The following is a 19,827-nucleotide window of genomic DNA, read 5'->3' as shown; positions in this document are numbered from 1 at the left end:
GAAAGACGCGTGCGATCGGTGCCCGGTGACTGCGCGTCCAGGATTGTCAGACAAGGACTTCTGGGTGCTGGACGCGTTCGCAGCCTAAGCTGAACCCGCGTTTCTTCACTGCCGTTGTGCAGCTTGGCATAACATGGGAATGGGCTGCTCAGGGAGGTGGTGGAGTCACCGTCCTTGGAGGTGTTTAGGGAAAGACTGGAGATGACATTTAGTGCCATTGTCTGGTTGGCAAGGTGGTATTGGGTCGTAGGTTAGACTCAACGATCTCGAGGTGTTTTCCAGCCTAATTGATTCTGTGATTCTGTAAGTTAAAAATGCAAAGGAGTGGCCCAGTGTGGTATGACACTCGTGTTTTTTTTTTTTTTTTTGGCTTCACAGCAGCCAGGAGTCCTGGTTTGCTATGTGCAGCAATTCTTTGTGCTCTGCAACCAGATGAGCTTTATTTTGCATTCCCACAGCATTTTCTCTTTTGTATTAATTTCTTTATGCATTGGCAACAGAGGACTTTCTGTCTTTTTGCAGGATTTTTTGTGTATTCTGGTTTTTAAATGCTTTTTATTATAATGGAAGCATATGGTAACGTTGGCTTTAGGACTGATCCTCCCTGAGGACCTCCCTGTTGTGGGTTAAGCCTGGCTGGTTGCTAAACCCCGTGCAGTTTATTGCTTGCTCCCCCACATCCCTGCCCCTTCTAGCCTCCTGGGATGGGCAGAAAATCAAAATGGCAAAAGTGCAAGAAAAGGTGTGTCAAGATAGAGACAGTTCAATAGATAAAGTATTAGCTGTGCACATAAGCAAAGTAAAATTAGGAATTCCTAAACCACCGCTACCCACAGGTGTTTTACTGTTTCCAGGAAAAAAGAGATCCATCACTCAAAACAGTTAGTTGGGAAGACAAACACCTTAACTCCAAATGTCCTCCTTTCATTTTTCTTCCCTCAGCTTTTACTGAGGAGCATGATCCCAGATGGAGTGGGATATCCCTTCAGTCATTTGAGATCAGCTGTCCTGGCTTGTCCCCTCCCAGCTTCTTGCCCATCCCCAGCGTGGTCAGCCATGGGGCAGTGTGCTGCATAATCATTGCTCAGCATTACCTGAAAGCATGGGTGTGCCGTCAGCACTGTTGTGTCACAAATCTGAAACAGCACTATGTGAGCTACTGTGAAGGAAGTTAACTCTGTTCCCATCAAAGGCAGTACAGATCAATGTTTCGGGACATTTCCTCAGTCTGATAATTGTTCATCAGAACAACATTCACACTCCTTTTGTACAGTTGGGTTTGAGTCTTTCATATGTACCTCTGTTCTTTTAGTTGAAGCTTGTCCCTTATGACAATATGGTGAAACAGTGTTATAGTCTTCTGTTTCAGTGGCTGGAAATTCAGTTATGAGACTAGTAGCATGGCATGTCTTTAGAAAACCCATGCTGCTTTTCATTCAACTTGTATCTTACACCTTTACTTTTTTTGTGTTGTGCTTCAAGGATGTCATTCCTTTGAGTTTTATTTAGAAAATTTTTATGCTACAGGGATCAACTTACTGAATCTTTTGCTATTTAATTCTTTTGAAATGAAGAAATTTTTAATATTTTTCACTTAGGTATTACTGTTGCTGTTTCAGCAGATTTGTTAAAGACTTTTTTGTTTGTAATTTAACGGGTGCATCAGTGTAATATAATTTTAAATTTCAAAACTAGATACCGGTGCAACTCTGAAAGGCACTCTGATCTATTCTCATGGCCTAAAAATAGGCCTTTGCCATATAATTTTCTGATAGGGTAGCCCACCTAGCTGACCAAGGGAAGCCTGTTCATGTAATCTTGTTGGATTTCAGTAAAACTTTTGAGACTGGCTCTCACAGTATCTTTCCTTCTGGACAGACCATCTGGTGCACACCTGGATGAACGCATCATGTTGGGCACAAAGGGTTACAGTGAATCGGGTGACATCTGACTGGAGACCCGTCACTCATTAGGTTCCACAGGGCTCCATCTTGAGCCCTGTGCTCTTCAACATTTTAATAAATGACCTGGACACAGGATTCAAAGGTATATTAAGTAAGTTTGTAGGTGATACAGAATGGAAGGACCTGTTGACTCCCTCAAGAACAGGGAGACCCTTCAGAGAGACCTCAGCAAATTGGAGGACTGGGCAAACACCAGGCATATGAAGTTCAGAAGGGCAAAGTGCCACATTCTGCATATGGGATGGGGCAACCCTGGATGTATGGATGGACTGGGGGGCAAGAGACTGTAGGAAAATGACCAGGGGGTCCTGGTCAATGGCAAGTTGAACATAAGCCAGCAATGCCACCTGTGTCCTGGGGGACATCAGGCACAGCATCACTGCTGGGCAAGGGAGGGGATTGTCCTGCTCTGCTCTGCACTGGGGTGGCCTCACCTCCAGTGCTGGGGGCAGTTCTGTGTACCACAGTTTAAGAGATTGAGCTGTTAGAGACTGTCCAAAGGAGAGCAACAAAGATGGTGAAAGGCCTTGAGGTGAAGCTGTGTGAGGAGTGGCTGAGGTCACTTGTCTGTTCAGTCTGGAGGAGACTGAGAGGAGACCTCATTGCAGTTACAACTTCTTCATGAGGGGCAGAGAGGGGCAGGCACTGATCTCTTCTCTCACAGCTGCTCAAGTCTATGTCTGTAGCATAGGGGATCTCATTCAAAACACATAAGTAGGCACCATGTAATAAACCCTCTAAACTCTTCACCCAGGGGTGTTCTGTACTAAAAATGTGTATGAACTCACAGTGTGGGACAAATTGATTCAGCTATTTAAAAGAGCCTGCTAAATGCCAACACATCATCTGCAGCATTTGCCTGAATCACAGACAGTAGCTGGAGAGAATTTTGAAAAATTCATTGTATGTTTATACTTTTTTATATTTCTTGGAAAGCATCTTCTTCTCCCATTTTTAAAAATGTGTTAGTGAACCATGGGTGTGGTTGTCCTAATATACAGAAACAAGGCATAGTTCCAACATTATATTTAAAACCCCCTGTCTTTATGACTTAGTTATAATTATACTGCACTCTTATTATGAGCAACAGCCATAAAGCTGAATACAGATGGAGTCAGCAGATTTGGGATGATCATAATGGTTGGCACTTGGAAAATTACTCCTGCATAAGTGATAGAAAAATACTTACATGCAAAGTCTTTCCAGGGAAGTTAAGAGTTATTGATGTGTTAAGTGTGAGCAGCAGTATGACTGCTGAAGTTTTTCTGGAGGTCACGGTTTATTAACATCTGCTGACAAATGTGTTAAGAGGAATGTTCACTTTTACTGTAATAAAAGTCATAAAACCACTGTTACATACAGCTTTGTTGATGTATTTTTAGGATGTCACCTGTGTTATGTGGGTAATTTTTTATAAGGCTTTGTGGTTCTGGTATTTTCAGCTGAAAGGAGACAGTCTTCCAAAAAGATAGGTGGGGTGTGGGAATGTGTTAGTCTTGCAAGTTTGTTGATCAGTGATACTATTAGAAAATAATATGCCAGTTCTTAGAGCTGATTCCTAGCATGGCTTCTTGGGTATAACTGCTCTCCTGTAGCCTAGTGGTTATACTGATTGGCTGATAAACACATCTTGAAAGTAAGAGTAACAAATCTATCACTGTAAAGAGCTTCAGAATACTCTTAAATTTTCCAGTGGTGACAAGGCGGATAAAGCAAGTGCCACTGGGGAAGCTAGTAAACCTGCAGAGATGCTTACACAGAGAAGAAAACGTATCTCCACCATGCCAAATCTTGTCAAACCCAGAGCTGGACCGTTGTCTGCTCAGCGTTCTGCACCAAAACTGCAGAGGCGAACATCACAGGCATCTGATGGCAGTGCTTCACTTCAGAAGGATCCCTCCCCATCAGAAAAGTGTAATGTTGAAAGCTCTGTAAAGTCTCCCATGCTTCCTGAGAAGAAAACACCTGTGCCACAAGTGCCACAGTTTTCACCCCTAAAAAAATCTGTGAACAAAGAGCAGACTGTTGGTGTAGCTGCTCCAAAAAATGATGATACCTTGCAGAAGAATGTACCCTCTCCTCTCAAGGAGAGACCAACACAGGAAAGATCATGCACCCAAGAGGAAAAGCTACCTGTGAAATCTTCTCCTGAGAAAGTCAAACGAACGTGTTCTGACCGCGAAAGGATCCTCAAAGCTCGGAAATTAAGAGAAATGCTTAAAGAAGAGCTGAAGAAAGAGCGGATGGTAAGACCTGTGTGTTGAGCAGTGCTTATCTGTGAAGGGCAAGACATGTGATTCACCCTGCGTACATAATCTCTTTGCTTTAGTGTTTGCTGATGATTGTCAGCTGCTTACTGCTAGTCATAGTCTATCATACCTCATAACTCCCTATGTGTTTATTCTGTTCATAAGGAGTAGTAGCACTTTGTTCCCTAATAATACAGACTGTAATACAGCAGGGAAGTGTGCTGCAAGAAGCTTGGATTTGGGATGTCTCTTATTTTTTCAAGCCTATCATTGTCAGAATTCTGTAATTTTGAATGACTTTTAATTTATTTGTGCCAGCTATTGAATGCTTTTGAAAGGGTCAGTGGCTTAAGGGTCTGTAATGCCCTATCTGAGAAAGGGACATTTTTAAGATAATCTTGCTTTGGTTCTTGGGAGTGGTCTGTGTGTGGATGTGTGAACAACAAAATCCCATGAATGGGGTACTTTGTAAACAAACAAAAGTAATGATAATTTGTGAAATATAAAATACTTTTAGAGTGGATCTAAGTGTTTTTTGTTTTCTTTTGTTTCATTTTGGTTTATGTGGAAGAAGTTGAAACACAGGCCTCCAGTAATTGAAGGGCGTTCTCCACCAGATCGTTCTAAAATGACCATGAGAGACTTAATATACTATCTGCCAGAAAACAATCCCATGAAGTAAGTATGACTTTTTTTCTCTCTTCTTAGGTTAAATTACTTTTCAACCTCTATAATACTTAAATATGGAGAATTAGCACAGATACAGTACTGTTGCAATGGCAAGAAAAGCTTCTAGACTACCTTCTAGTTTTCATGTCTGCTGAATTCTAGTACAGAAGTAAGAATGGAGCTTGGTGTACTTGTTGAAATACACAAACATGAATCTGTCCCTAGTGTTCATTTATCTCTGTAGAATTACAGAATAGTAGAATTTTTTTTTCCAACTGCCTGCTGTAAAATTTTTAGTTGTGGCTGTTAGGGATGTTATAATTGCCCATCAGATCAGTGGGCTTAGGAAGCTAAGCATTTCTCCTTCTAGGTGCTGAAGTGCAAAATGCACTGCAAGACCCTTGAAGTCTTTACCTTATGTGTGGATGACTGTAGCTGCTGCTGCTCCACTGACATGTTTCACCAGTAGCAAGGCTGAGGTGCATAAGGGGAACACTAATGCATCTGGCTGCACAAACTGCCACGGACAGAGCAGAGCAGGGCCTTTTTCCTGCAACTACCAAAAGCAGTCACATGAATAGAAGTACAGTTATCCAAGTCCTGTTGTTTCAGTAGTAGATGAGTTTTCTGGTGTTGTCTGTTATCTGCTTGTTAATGTCTGTGTGCTTGCGTGTTTTATTTATCACTTCCCTTATTTTTTCTTTTACACTGAATAGTCCCTGAGGAGGTAAAAAGCAAGGTGCTCTCCCATTCCCTGTATCCTTACAATGGATTTGTGCTTGAAATATGTTTTTTGTCCTTCCTTGTACAAAAAAGAGCAAAATTTACTAGGCAGTGGTGGTTGTGTAATTCAGTCTAGATGCGATATGAGTAATTGAAAGAAAAAAAGCTTTGTGTTTCTTTGTCGATTGTCCATTAAAAGCCAGTTTCGTGGAAGAAAGCAGAAATGTATCTGTACAAACAATCATCTCTAGCTTTTTATGACATTCTAGGTCTTCATTGGTAGAAGAAAAGAGAACAGAAAAAAGCTCTGCACTGAGTCAAATGAAAGAGTAAGTCTTGATGGGGAAGGATACTCAAAAAGTTTTCTGATGTAAAAAAATCTACGTTTCTGTGATAATACTAACAATGTAGGTATATGTTTTTATCATTTCAATATCACAGCCTAATTTATAAAAATTGTAATTTGGGCAGCTGCGGTGATTAAAGAACATGTTGCTTTCAATGTTAAGTTTTGCATATTTCCATTACACAGTAGAATGAAAAGCAGGTTTCAAAGTTCACATATTGACTGATTTCTTGATGTGTTGCATTGCAGGGTGGTTCATCAAAATTGTTGAATGTCTGACATACTCAGCAGCAATTCAAGACACTTAACAGTATTTTTTGCTTCCTACCTTAAAAATTGTAGACAGGAAGAGAAAAGTACTCCTGATCATGAAGATGACGAAGAGGAAGAAGAAGAGAATGGAGAAGAAAGTCAGGATGGCCCACTTCTTGTTCCTCGTGTGAAAGTAGCAGAAGATGGTTCAATCATTCTGGATGAAGAAAGGTGACAAATTCTGTGCCTGACTCATGGATAGTACTGCATTGCAGCTCAGTTAGTAAATGGAGGTCTACTTTGGACTGGGACAAGTATGGGTGTATTTATGTTTGAGAGTTGAGCTACACTGACTTAGGAAACAGTGTAAGGATGTGACAAGATACAAGCAGCAGTAATCTGCATCTCTGTAGTGGCATACTTTATGAGAAATGTTTTTGGGGAAGGAGTTGGAGTGGAAGATGACATATTTTATTACTGTGAATGGACACTGGAGATTTGTCAAACTTCCAAATGTCTTCTGTTTAGCTGACTTTTTTGCTTCTCTGTGTCTGCTTACTGTTACTTGATTATAAGTACAATTTGCTCCAGCTTTGCATCTTGCATGTTGCTGCTTTATTCTTCTGTCGGTGTTTTTGGTAACTTTGCTTAGAATATGACGTTTAAAAAGTAGATTATCAAGTTTCTGAGTTCCCCAAAGGTATTAACACAAGATTTATGCTAAGGTTTAAGCATAAAGAGAGCCTGGTAAAAAAACTTGAAAGTATTGTAGAAGGATATTGAGAGGTCTTATCATAGTTTTACAAAACAGATTTCTCAAATGTTAAGAAGTCTTCTTTTTTTTTAAAAAAAAAAAAGCTCCTTAATTATGTCTGTCTGTATTATATCTTACAAAACAGATAAAGCAAATCTACTCACAGAGAGTGAATAGGGTAGTGTTTTCTTGCTGCATTCTCCCATTAAACTATATATTAGTGTAATTATTAAAATTAATTACACAGTAGAAATGCTCATTTATGGAAAAAAAATTGAATAGCTGTCTTATAAACATCTACTATGTGTTTTCTTAGTAATATTTTGAAGTGAGTATTCTTGTGTGTCTTCTTTCCTAGCTTAACCGTGGAAGTTCTAAGAACAAAAGGTCCATGTGTTGTAGAAGAAAATGATCCCATCTTTGAGCGTGGCTCTACAACTACATATTCTAGCTTCAGGAAAAGTTTTTACACAAAACCATGGTCAAACAAAGGTAAGTATATTTTTGGTTTTAAGTTTTGAGTCTACAGAAAAGTCCTAGTTTTCCCTTTTCACCTGTCGTGCTTTATACTGGACAGTTGTCATCCACTGTGGAGTAAGTGGATATACTTACATGTCATCTCACGGCATATCAATCCTTCACACTCTTACAACAAGCAGAGCTGTGGCATTTACTGTGAAAACTATTTTTAAAAAATCTGGTACCTTTTAATATGTAGGCTACTTGTGCTTTTTTTTCTGCCATGGATGTTTAGATGCTGAGGAAGTGCTAGTCTGCTTTATCAAGAGCATAATTTTGCATTCTGGTTTACAGATATTTGCGTTCTTTGTGGTACTTAGCTAGGTTCTCCCAGCATGGGCAGGAATAGATTGTATCAGGTATAGTGCAAAGGGGGCAGCTGTGTTCTTATGAGCAGGTGGGTTGGGTTCTTCATTACTCCTGCTGTGAATTGACTGTTATGTCTAGGCTTACAGCACTCTGCAAGACTTTTTACAATTGGAACTTACTTTTTACAGCTATAGGCAGAGAAATTAGCTTCAGAATTCACTGTGCTCTCTTTGGAATGCACTCTTTTCCTGTTAATAATGGAGGCAGTAGATTTATATGATGTTTTTCTGATTTCTCTTTGTGCTTGGGTTCATAATAAAAATGGACCTGGACAATTTGAGGTTGGTTAGCTTAGATTTACTAGCTTTAGAAAGCACATTTCACATTCTGTAGTTTTCTAATAGATCAGACAATTCTTTCTGTTGGTAGTTCATTCAGAAAATTGCATTAGAGGACCTAGGTAAAATAATGAACAGACTCCATATATACTCCCCTGGACTTGCAGCTGCAGTAGACAGCCTCAAAGTTACTGATCTTATGACGTTAAGTTTGCAAGGCATTTTTATTTCTTTTTAATTCTTTATTAATTTTTAATTAATAGCAAGAAGGATGGTTTAGTAAATATTCAAGTTTGTGTAATATTTTCTTTCCTTTCCCTTCTAGAAACAGATATGTTCTTTTTAGCTATCAGTATGGTAGGAACAGACTTCTCCTTGATTGGGCGGCTGTTTCCTCACAGAGCCAGAGCAGAAATTAAGGTAAAAATTAAAGCACTCAATAAAACAGTTAAACATCTGGTTTTACTTTTCTTTTTCTTATTTGCATTCCCATGCTTCCTCTACTGGTGTTGATAATTTTGGTGTGAATTTTCTCCACAGTAGTGCTTGTTTTCTAATACCTGTTTCAAGAGGTTGTAAGTATCTGAAACACAAAATGCTGGTTGAATTTCAGTGAATGTATCTAGTAAACGTAGCGTACTTAAACACACTTCGTTTTAGATAAAGAATGCTGATATGCCTAAATGGCTGTTCAGTGAGGGTCTTCCATGTTATGCTTTAAGTTGTATGCTGTTGGGAAAGTCTTTGCTATTTCAAACCTTGGTCAGATTAAAAGTCAGGAAAAGGTGTAGAAAATAATACAAAGTGTAGCTGGCAATAGCTATGGTAACAGATTTTGTATTTAAAACTTAATTACAAACTTGTGTTCTGTGGATATGCTTGTGAATTGCAACAACTTTAGTTGGCTTGTTGCACTGAAGGCTTACTTTGAGCTGCCATTTTGTACAACATATTGTTGCATTTCTTGCTTAATGATAAGCACAACTATGCATTTGCTTTTAGAACAAGTTCAAACGTGAGGAAAAAGCTAATGCATGGAGAATAGACAAAGCTTTCAGTAAGTAAATATTCCTTACCCTACAATGAGTCATTAATTGGTAGCCATCTATCTCCGTGTAATTTCTGTGCTTTGCCTTGTTTGAATTACTTAGAAGAAAGTTTTTGCTCGTAGATGAATCCAGAAACTGTGGAATCTTAGGTTTTCATAACAAGCACAGTTCACAGTAATGATCTTTAAGTTTTTTTTCTATCTTTCCTAGATGTCTGCTAAGTGAGATTAATTTAAACTTCCTTCTCTTTATTCAGTTGAAGATAATTCTTCTTGTTCATGAGAATTTCTAGCACAGTTATTTATTGTAAACTGCTTTGAGACTCCTTAAAGCCTTTCTTTGTTAGTTGAATGAGGTTCATATGTCCTGCAGCAGCATGTTAATGCATTATTTGGTACTATGATGCAGCTTATATATTTGTCAGTTCTTAAATTTTCTGAATGACTTAGTTTTATAGTTGTTTTTTAAAACCAAACTACCATAATCCAGTCACTTTTATGTCCACTTCAGCCCCTGCTCAAATGATACTGCAAATAGTTTCAAGAACTCTTGTTTAAACGTATTTAACCTTTGCTTTTAATAATATGTTATGTATCACTAGTTATTTTACAAAGATGAAACTTGAAAAAATAATCAACTTTGGAATCTGTTCTATTTCTTTGCTTTAATCTGATAGAAGAAAAACGACCCTTTGATTTTGAATTCTTTGCCCAGCTGCTTCAGAAGGTTTTAGCAGATGAGGAAAAGAGGAAGCAAAAGACTGTTAAAAGCCCGAGGCCAAAAGAAAAAAAGGCGACAAGGCCACAGAAGAAGTCAAAAGGTATTTTAAAAGAGTGCTTGAGAAGGCATTACAGAGCAGTGGTCAGTAATGTATTTCTAACAGAGGAAAAATCACATAAGGCATCACGTTTTCCTTCACTTTTGTGAACAGGACTAGAAGACCTTAGTTTCATAGTTTAACTTTTTCAGGTGTAGTTTACTGATGTATAGGATGGTAATAATTAGTAACAGAGCAAAAACATGATACCACAGTGAAAATGGTGCTCTTCCACAATCTGAAACGCTGATATTCTAATTTACCAGTTGTTAAATATCTCCATGAGTTGCTAATGAATACACTTCTACAATTTTTGGGCCAAAACCATGTTTTTGGCAAACTCTTCTCTGTTTGAAGTTTTCTTGCATTTTAAATCCTCTTGTTTTGAGGGTTTTGTTTCTCCTTTAATAGTAGTTTAACTTCCTGAGTCAGAGGGGTATGATTCTTTTCAGAGAATCGTGTAAAAGTTATTTTGTCTTCCTGGTCTGTTAAAAATAAAGATTATGCTTAATTACTGTTGATCACCACTGTTCTCGCTGTCTCAGTACCTGAGAAAGGACCTTTGATAGATGTGCTTTAATTAAAAACAGTTACACTGACACCACTTAATGCATTTCATGCTAATTCTGTGGCGGTGTTTGCTTGTTTGTTCCAAAAGGACCCATTCTTTTATAAGTGGTATTGTGAAACAAACAAGTGAACATCTTTTTAAAGGGGGTGCTAGCTAGGAAGCAACATCTCTTAAAATTGGAATAGTTGCTGCTTTTCTATAGCCTTGTTATGGATTTGATTAAGTAAAATATCCCATGTATCAGGACTTAAAACCATGTAGAGAAAGCTTGTCTCTACACTTAAGGATTGAAGGTATGTCATGCATAAAGCAATGTGAGTATACTTTTCTGCTTCTTTTGCATTTTGGACTTCTTAATTACAGGGAAAGAAGTTCATTTAAGACGAATAAGAAGGAAAGGAAAAGTTCTTTGTGGTTAAATACAGGATCAAGACAAAATGTCCTTAAAATAGTGGGGAGGAAAATTTTAGAAACTCATTAAACCCAAAAAAATAACTTGTTAATTATTAGCTAGATAATATTTCAGCTTTCTCATGTAAGCTAGAATGATCAACTGTTATACATTTCTTGATGAAAAATTGCTTTTGCACAGCGTACATTCTGTAACCATCATCACCAGTTTCTGCAGACTTACAAAAATTCTTTATAGGAGTAGCAATGTCTCTTTTCCCTGAATCCAAATGTGACTGTATAAACTGCAAAAAAGCACAGGCACAATAACATTTACTAAATTGGTTTTACATCCCATATTGACTTTCCCCCTGTGAAGTATTGTCCCATGTACAGAATGTGTTTTGTATTAAATGCTGAAGTTAATTATGCTGAAGCTTTTCTGGCAGGTCAATGACTGATGTTCCCCAGTCCTGCTCATACACCTGGCAGTGTATTGGCAGTGATACACGAGTATACAAATGTTTTTCATAGAAATGCCTTTGCTGTTTGTTGCTCCTAGTACTCCACCTGTCTATTAACCAAGAACCATATTGTCTCAACAGCAAAATCTGCTAGCACAGAAGCTGCTAATGATCAAGATGAACTTCAGGAAGCTGGAATTTCTGATGCAGAAACAGATGGTGTGACAGCTGAGAAAGAAAATGAGGAATCTTTGGGCATTTCAGAACAGGCAGAAGAGCAGGTTGCATTAGAGCCAGCATTAGCAAAAAAGAAGAGAAAGAAGAAGAGAAAAGATGATCTGGAACAGGAAGTAGAGAATATTCCAGAGGAAATGCCTGTTCCTTCAAAAACTGCTGAAGACGGGAAGTCTTCTAATAAAAGTAAGAGGAAAAAATGCTCACTTTCATGTTCAAATAGAAATTTTGTATAAAGTCTTTGGAACCTTAATAGTCAGAATTTGGTCTTTGATTTATATTGCTAATCTGCCTTGTAGGAGGTTGTTGAACAATGTCTTTTAAAATGAGCCTTTTTTCTAAATCTAAATGTACTTTGTTTTAGATGAGAACAGTTCTCTTAAATCTTAATACTTTTTCTACTAGGATTTTTAGTTTTATATTAAGTCGTCTTCACTGTAGCTAGGATTTGATTACTGGAATTCTAAGATGTTTCCCTGAATGTCCAAACTGATTTATTTCTTGTTAATTATCAGGGAAAAATGTGGTATATGATGCAAGCAGTGATGGTCATACTACCTGTGGAGAAGAAATGAGTTGTGCTATTGAAGGAAAACAAAATGAGACTGCTGTAACAGAAGAAGAGAGATCAGAGTCCTATTCACCAGTGAATAACCAAAAGGAAAGGGAACGTAGTGTCAATTTATGCAGGTAATGTTCATAATGGAAAGCTCAGGCAAAACAAAAAAAAATTGTTTAAATTTTTAATATTGGTTTTATTTATTCATGATTACCACCATGTAACTGCCAAAGAATGTGCAGATTTCTGAGAACTGTCCTGGGGTTTAGTACACTATTTATGATTTACATTCTCATAGTATTCTCTGCCCTAATGGGCTGCCCTTGCATAATAAATGTACATAATTACTACAGTCACTTCCAAAAGTTATTTCATGTTTTAAGAGTGTTTAGGAAGACCATTATTTATCCTAACTTCTAATATTTCTCTTGAAGCACTGCTTGATAATGGATCTAAGTTGAGTTACTATATGCTTGGAATTTTTATCTGTAATAAAATTACTCTTCCAGAAAAGGAAGGTTGCTTAGATTTTATTTTTGCAGAATTTGGTGAGAGGCGAGCTTTTGTGTTCAGTTTTGGGCATACTTTTACTAAAAAGAAAGTGAATGCTGGTTTATTAAACTCGTTATATGTGAAAGTGGTAAATCTAAAAATTCATTATGATACTCTGAGTGCTGCTTCAGAATTTTGTTTGATAATTTGTTGTATTTAGCTGTATTTTAAGTGTTTGTTATTTTATACAGATTCTGAGAAACTTCAATTGTCTTAAATAGCTCATTACAAGTATATGAAGAGACAGTTATTTGCCTGTGGATTCAACCTAGCTTGTTATAAAAGATCAGAGGAAAAAACATCGGTATACAGTTGTCTGTGTTAAAGTTTATTTTCTTAAAAGTAATCAGTCTGGAATAATAAGATTTTAACATCATCCTATAATTGCAGTGCAAAAGTACAAAAGTTGTTTCAAAGCTCATAGTCTGCAAATATTACTAAAACTTTGGGAGATTCTCTGAAACATGCGTAGTTATTTAGTGTCAAAATTGCATTGTTTTTCTGTGCAACTTCCTCTGTCTATAAGCAGAAGTAGCTTTTTTTCTACTGGTACACTAATGTTCCTGTATGCTTTTATTTATTTCAGCCTTGAAGATAGCAATGACGTTATATTAGAAGAAGAACCTGCTAAATTGAGAACCAGAGATACTAGAGATGATACATCACAGGAAAGCCAGATTCCAGAGTTACCAGTTTCAAATATTAAAAGCAAGGAAACACAATCTGTAGAAACTACAGAATCAAAGGTATTACCATTTTTTAATGTAGTTCTTCTCAAGATCTTGCCTTTGATCATTAAAAGTGGTTTGTAAGTGAAAGCCTTTTTTTTGGTTGTTTTTGTGATGTTTTCACCACCAGGTAGAAAACAATCAAAAGACATAAGAACATCACGAAAAGTGAAATACTGTCAACTCTCCCGGGCTTCATAGGGTGCCTGTTAATGTGAATGCATTCAGAGATTATACTGTGCAAGCCTGACTTACCTCATAGACAATTTAAACAGCTCAACAATTTAATTATTCAAAAGTGGAGGACTGCAATAGCAACAGCTAGACGTTGGAGCAGGATTTTGCTGGCATATGCTTACTGGCACAGTGTTGGAAACTGATTTGAGTGAAATGCACATTGGGTAGTTTCTGCTGCTCCATGAATGACTTGAATGATGGAGCAGGGTGTAACCTCAGCAAGTTTACAGGTTAGGCAGATCTAGAAGGAATTGCTTCCCAAAGACAGAGACACCCAACGGTTGTACTGGGCTCCTAAGGAACCTGGAGAAGTGGGCTGACGGGAACCTCAGGAAGTTCAGCAAGGGGAGATGCAAAGTCCTGCAGCAGGGGAGGAACAACCCAAGGCACCAGCGCGTGCTGCAAGCCACCCACATGGAAAGCAGCTTTGCACAAAAGAACCCGGCTGTCCTGGTGGTCTCCGCGTTGAACATGAACCACGAAGGTGCTGTGGCTGCACAAACAGCTCACGGTGACCTGGGCTGCAGCAGAAGCGTTGCTGGCAGGCCGAAGGAGGTGATCCTTGCCCCTTGTTCAGCTTCACTGAAGAAGCCACACCTGGAGGACTGAGCAGTTCTGGGCTCCCTGGTAGGAGACACCTGGACACACTGGAACAAAGGGTCACACAGATGGTAAAGGGGTAGAAGCATCTCTCCTGTGACAAAAAGCTGAAGGAGCAGGAACTGTTCAACCTGGAGAGAAACCTCGGGAGGATCTCTTCAACAGTTCCACAAAAACTCAAGGGGAGGGTGCAAACAGGACACGCCAGGCTCTTTCGGGAGGTGCCCAGGGACAGGACAAGAGACAATGGGCAAACAGTGCAAGACAGGAGGCTCCTTCTGAGCACCAGGAAATCCTGTTTCACTGTGAGGGTTACCAAGCACTTGCACAGGCTGCCCAGAGAGACTGTGGAGTCTCCATCCTTGGCAAGATTCAGAAGCTGTCTGGACACAGTATTGGGCAATGAGCTCCAGGTGCCTTGACTGGGGGGTCGGACCAGAAGACTTCTAGCAGGCCCTTCCACCCTCAATTATTCTGTGATTCTGCAGAAGTCCACCATCACAGAAGACAAGAAGACTGTCAAGTAAGACCCTCGTCTTGTTAGCACAAAGACTCTGGGACATGATTTCAACATAATTCACGTAAGAGATTTTAAACAGTTTTAGAGTTTCAGAGAAAGATGCAAACTGAAGTTAATTTCAGAACACAGCAAAATTGTAAAATACATTGATTTGTGGCTGCCTAGAGAGGCTGTGGAGTCTCCATCCTCAGCAAGATTCACAAGCTGTCTGGACACAATCCTGGGCAACCAGCTCCAGGTGCCTTGATGTATTGGTTTTGCATGGCTGGTTTTGCTAACAAGGGGCTAGAGGGGTGAGTTCTATGAGAAGCTGCTGGAAGCTTCTTCCATGCCCAGCAGAGCCAGTCCCTGGTTGGTCCAAAGATGGATGTGCTGCTGGCCAAGACATGGCCAATTAGAAATTATTGTAACTCCTCTGTGGTAACATATTTAAGAAGAATTCAAAACATAAAGGGGTTGCAGAGTTTTAATTGCAACCAGAGAAGAGCAGAGGGAACAAGTGAGAAGAGCAAGTCTGCAAACACCAAAGTCGGTGGAGGAGGGACAGGAGGTGCTCCAGGCACTGGTGCTGAGATTCCCGTGCAGCCTGTGGTGCAGCCCATGGTGCAGCAGCTGTGCCCCTGTAGCCCATGGGGATCCACGGGGGATGCAGAGATCCACCTGCAGCCCATGGACGTGCCCATGCTGGAGCACGTGGGTGCCTGGAGGAGGCTGTGACCCCATGAGAAACCTGTGGAGAGAAGGGCCCTGCTCCCAGGCTGGAGCAGCCTGTCCTTGGAAGACTGCACCCCGTGGAAGAGTGACCCACACTGCAGCAGTTTGAGGGGGACTGGTGAGATGGAGCCACATCAGAGAAGCTCATGGAGAACTGTCTCTTGTGGGAGGGACCCCAGGGTGCAGCAGGAGAGGGACTCCTCTCCCTGAGCAGTGGGAGCATCCTCAGGTGATGAAATGACTGTAACCCCCATTCCCTGCCTTCCTACACTGTTGGGGTAGGAGACAGAGCTGGAAGGAGGGAGAGGTGTGGGGAAGGTATTCTTAAGGGTTTATTATACTTCTCATTATCCTCTGATTTTGTTAGTAATAAATTCATTTCGTATTTCTAAGTTGAGCCTGTTTCGCCTGGGATGCTATTTAGTGAGTGATCTCTCTCCTGGTCCTTATCTCCAGCCATAAACCCTGTGTTAGATTTTCTCTCTTCTGTCCAGCTACAGAGAGGAGGGAGTGAGCAGCTTTGGTGGGTGCCTGGTATCTGGCCCAGGTTAACCCACTACGCTTGCTCAGAGGGTAGGACCAGAAGACCCCTAGCAGACCCTTCTGCTCTCAACCACTGTGGCAATCTTGTTTCTGCTTTTCTTTACATTACAGTAGAAGATCATCTAAGTTTATTTTTTCTTTTCTACAACATTTTTTTTCTTCCTCAGAATGAAGATACACATCACTCACAAGAAACAGATGGAAAGCGGAGTGCATCAGAAGGTAGTTCACAGTCTGAAATCATGTGAGTAGAATTATTTTACTTCACAGTGGCACTTGAACTAAACCTGTATCTACTCAATTTGGATATAATTTCAATTGACCGTAGCAGATTGAGCCAGTCAGGAGATCATGATAGCTTGTTTTCTATATTCAGTGAAGCTTTTTGGTAGAAATTTTGGTTACTGAGTAGCAGTGCATTAGCTAAGATCAAAATGGTAGGTAGGAATAGGAAGAAAGACTTAGCTAAACTTTGAGGGAAAAAACCTAGTCTTTCTACAAGACCAAGAGAATGAAGAAATTCTGCTCATTCTGGGTAAAGCTTGGCTGTGAAATTTGATTTTTGTTTTTTTAATAGAAGGGCCTCACTGAATTCCTTGACATTCATAGTTGTCCGTCAGAGCTTATTAGCAGTACACATCATGTGTATGGTGTATTTTTGCTTTCGTATTTGGAAACTGTTCCTCTTTGGAACTTGGTGCAAGCTTCTAAGATAGAAGATACTCCAAAATGTCTCAGTCTTATCTGTACCCCTTTATGAACTTAATTTTGGTGACTGTTTCTTACATTGAGAAATGGTATTGAAAGAAGTCTATGCCCAAGACTGTGCATTTTTGCATGATCATTGACTTCTTATTTCAAGATACAGTTTTTTAAAGGTGATTTAGAGGTGGGGTACTAGTTAATGCTAAGTTGGTTTTCATACGTCTGTCTTTCCCTTTCTGAATGGCAGCTTACTCTTAGGATAAAGATTGTCAAAGCTTTATTTGCCCTGTTCTAGGGAGAATATAAGAAAATGTAGTAGCCCCCAATCTGAAGATTATTGGTAAGATGTAGGGCTGTGTCAGTGTGTGAATCCCAGGACATGCCATTGCAATGGTTAAGGACACAGAGAACGATGTACATACCCCATTCTTCAGTAGGATGTGGATACTGGCAGTAGGACAAGGTATTTGAAAGAAGTTCGGTTTTCCATGACTGAGATAGCTTTGAAAGGGGATGGGGGGACAGGAGAGGTGGATGCAAAACATCTGCAGATTTATATTGTTTCTATATAAAATTATTCACGCTGATATGAATTGTGGATCTCTAGGAGAAGAAATATTCCTATTTACTTAACAGCAGGAAATACTTCCTTCAAGTATTTTGAAGTAGATTCCACTGAAAGCCAGCAAAGTTGTTAAGGTTTATTTGATGCTCTTTTCATAACTTTGTAGCATGTCTTTTCATATCAAAAAGATGCAGTGGGGTTTTTTTTCTGATTATTATCTTGCTGCATGCAATATCTTGACCCATCCAGTCTGTGATGCTCTGAAAGTACATCTTGAACCATATGAGACTTTAGGTTTCTCTTTGGTAATAATGTATACCACCTTTCTTTATATCTTAAGGAGAACTGAAAAGTCAGCAGATAGAAGGCGCTTGCAAAGGCCTAAACCCAATTTAATGAGATCATCGGGAAGGAGGGAGATGGCAACACAAGACAAAATGAAGGCCAAAACTTCTCCAACCCTTGCAAACGCAGGTGAAAAGGTCAGAAAGAGGAATGTTATTTAGTATGTTGTTCTTGATGCTGCATCTGTTTTGCTCAGTGAAGATACTGTGGGCCAGTGACAGTCTTAGAAATAACATTTTGGGAGCTGCAACTACAATACCAGCACATGTGTCAAAGAGTAATATTCCTTGCCTCAATTCCAGTGCTCTGAAGAGGACAGTAGAAGAAGCAGTAATGAAGCCACAGAAGTAGAGAACAGGGATTTGAATACTGCATCTCAGTAAGTATTGAGATCACTTTTCCAGTCTCCTGGTATTAACTTAGTATAATTGTTAATTTGTTCCATCTTGTCCTCTTAGAAAAAGATAATAATAAGTGTGAAGCTTTAATATAAATTTCAAAATTGACTTTAGCATTTTTTTTTGGATGATATCAGGTGGTACTTAGGTAGAAGGTATGTACATCTTTTCTGGAAAGTTGATGAAAGCATTGCTTTATGAAGTAACAACAAGGCATGTAATTTGTGAGGCGGAGAGTGATAACTATGACTTTGCTTTTCTCCCAGCCTCAGTTATCAGGTGATGGTTCTGCTTCTGGCACTTGCAGAAGTAGCTGTGATATGCAATCTAGTTAGGTTTCTCCCATATGTGACAAATTAATCTCTTTTTAATACATAGATAAATTGAGTTTTCCTGTGTTGTAAGACTAAACTAAGTCTTGTTTCTTGTGTGAAGCAACTTGCATAAGTTTGAGCAAATCTTTCTGAAGACAACACATTTCCAGGAAAGAAATCTGTGCAAAACATTGTGTGGTTAGATAGGCTTGAATATTATGGAGTAAATGTCGCTGTTGTGGATCCTTTGTGCAGAGAACCTGAAAAAACTGCAATTGCAAAGACAATAGTTAGAGGATATCGACAGAGATTTAAACCTAATGTTACCAGAGCATCTGGAAGGAAAGAAGAGCCTGACAAAGATGCAGGAAATGATAAAATGTCCCATCTACGGCCTAAGGGGGAAACTGAGAAGGTATTTAATGAAGTAACATAACTGAAGATAATGTGTTAGCTAAAAAGCTGCTGGATGCAACAGTAATGTTATCTTTTTTTTCTTTACTGTTTTTGCTCCTAAGTATGACCAGGAATTAGCCACTTACTTACCTGCTTTCAGTGACAGTGTGGTATTGCTTAGTAACCTCAGCTGCAGTGAGAGGTTGTTACAACACAGTAGATACCAATAGTGTTTCATGTCCTGCAGCAAATACAACTTCAGGTGTTTGCTCTAGTTTTTACTGCACGTGTCTGTGAAATTTACCCTGTAATTTTTGTGTGTCATACACAATCTATTTTGTCTCCTCTTATGAACACTTACTTGGGTCAGTTAGGTGATGCTGTACTTTATGAATGTAAGACAGTTCATGTCATAATACTCTGTTTCTATTCAGAATAACAACCAAGGTAATAGATCTGATGTTACCAGTGAAGATGGTGCAGAAAGAGATGACAAAGTCCTGGAGACAATGTCTCAGTAAGTATGATAAAAATAAGAAGATACGTGCTGCTGTCCTGCAATTTACTGTTCTTGTCACTTCTGGTAGTATTTTGTAGTGTGGTAATTATAGAAGTTTTTGTAAAAACTTTTGTAGTACAGAAATTGAGGTCAGAATAGGAATCTTCATTAACTTATGAAACATACATGAAGCATTTTCATTTTTGAAGTGGTACGTTTTAAATTATAAGTCAGTCATGGTAAATGTAAAAAAGTTGAAAACTTAGTCCCCTGAAAGCTAAAACAAGCCTTAGCTACTCGCTTTTAATACTAAAATACATCCATTTTAGCAGTGGTTAAGTATTTAAACAATAGGAGTAAGTGTTTTTAAAGTGTAGTTAACTGTTAAGTGTCAAATAAGAGGAAGAAAAAAATGCAGTATATGGGCAATGTAATGCACATATTTATTAAGTGTTGCATTTTTCTTCAGTGAAGTGGCAGCTGTAGTGTAAAAGGAATATGTTT

At 39.0% G+C, this 19,827-nt stretch overlaps 1 protein-coding gene across 5 annotated transcripts in view; it reads left to right on the top strand.

Moving 5' to 3' along the window:
* The window catches only part of BDP1 (B double prime 1, subunit of RNA polymerase III transcription initiation factor IIIB), a 51,296-nt gene that overhangs the window by 373 nt on the left and 31,096 nt on the right, over positions 1 to 19,827 (top strand). For all 5 annotated transcript variants that reach the window (XM_066181519.1, XM_066181518.1, XM_066181516.1 and 2 more), the window contains exons 2-17: positions 3,658 to 4,210; positions 4,785 to 4,891; positions 5,875 to 5,934; positions 6,294 to 6,434; positions 7,316 to 7,449; positions 8,449 to 8,543; positions 9,126 to 9,180; positions 9,849 to 9,992; positions 11,556 to 11,834; positions 12,164 to 12,338; positions 13,346 to 13,505; positions 16,269 to 16,345; positions 17,712 to 17,853; positions 18,019 to 18,095; positions 18,684 to 18,843; positions 19,259 to 19,341. In XM_066181519.1, coding sequence (XP_066037616.1) covers positions 3,658 to 4,210; positions 4,785 to 4,891; positions 5,875 to 5,934; positions 6,294 to 6,434; positions 7,316 to 7,449; positions 8,449 to 8,543; positions 9,126 to 9,180; positions 9,849 to 9,992; positions 11,556 to 11,834; positions 12,164 to 12,338; positions 13,346 to 13,505; positions 16,269 to 16,345; positions 17,712 to 17,853; positions 18,019 to 18,095; positions 18,684 to 18,843; positions 19,259 to 19,341 — 2,442 coding nt within the window. The remainder of the gene's footprint in view (positions 1 to 3,657; positions 4,211 to 4,784; positions 4,892 to 5,874; positions 5,935 to 6,293; positions 6,435 to 7,315; positions 7,450 to 8,448; positions 8,544 to 9,125; positions 9,181 to 9,848; positions 9,993 to 11,555; positions 11,835 to 12,163; positions 12,339 to 13,345; positions 13,506 to 16,268; positions 16,346 to 17,711; positions 17,854 to 18,018; positions 18,096 to 18,683; positions 18,844 to 19,258; positions 19,342 to 19,827) is intronic.

Source organism: Chamaea fasciata, unplaced genomic scaffold (genome assembly GCF_029207755.1).
Source record: "Chamaea fasciata isolate MVZ Bird 193981 ecotype frontalis unplaced genomic scaffold, bChaFas1.0.hap1 SCAF_4, whole genome shotgun sequence".
Classification (NCBI taxonomy): Eukaryota; Metazoa; Chordata; class Aves; order Passeriformes; family Sylviidae; genus Chamaea; species Chamaea fasciata.
This window is presented reverse-complemented; position numbering and strand designations above follow the sequence as displayed.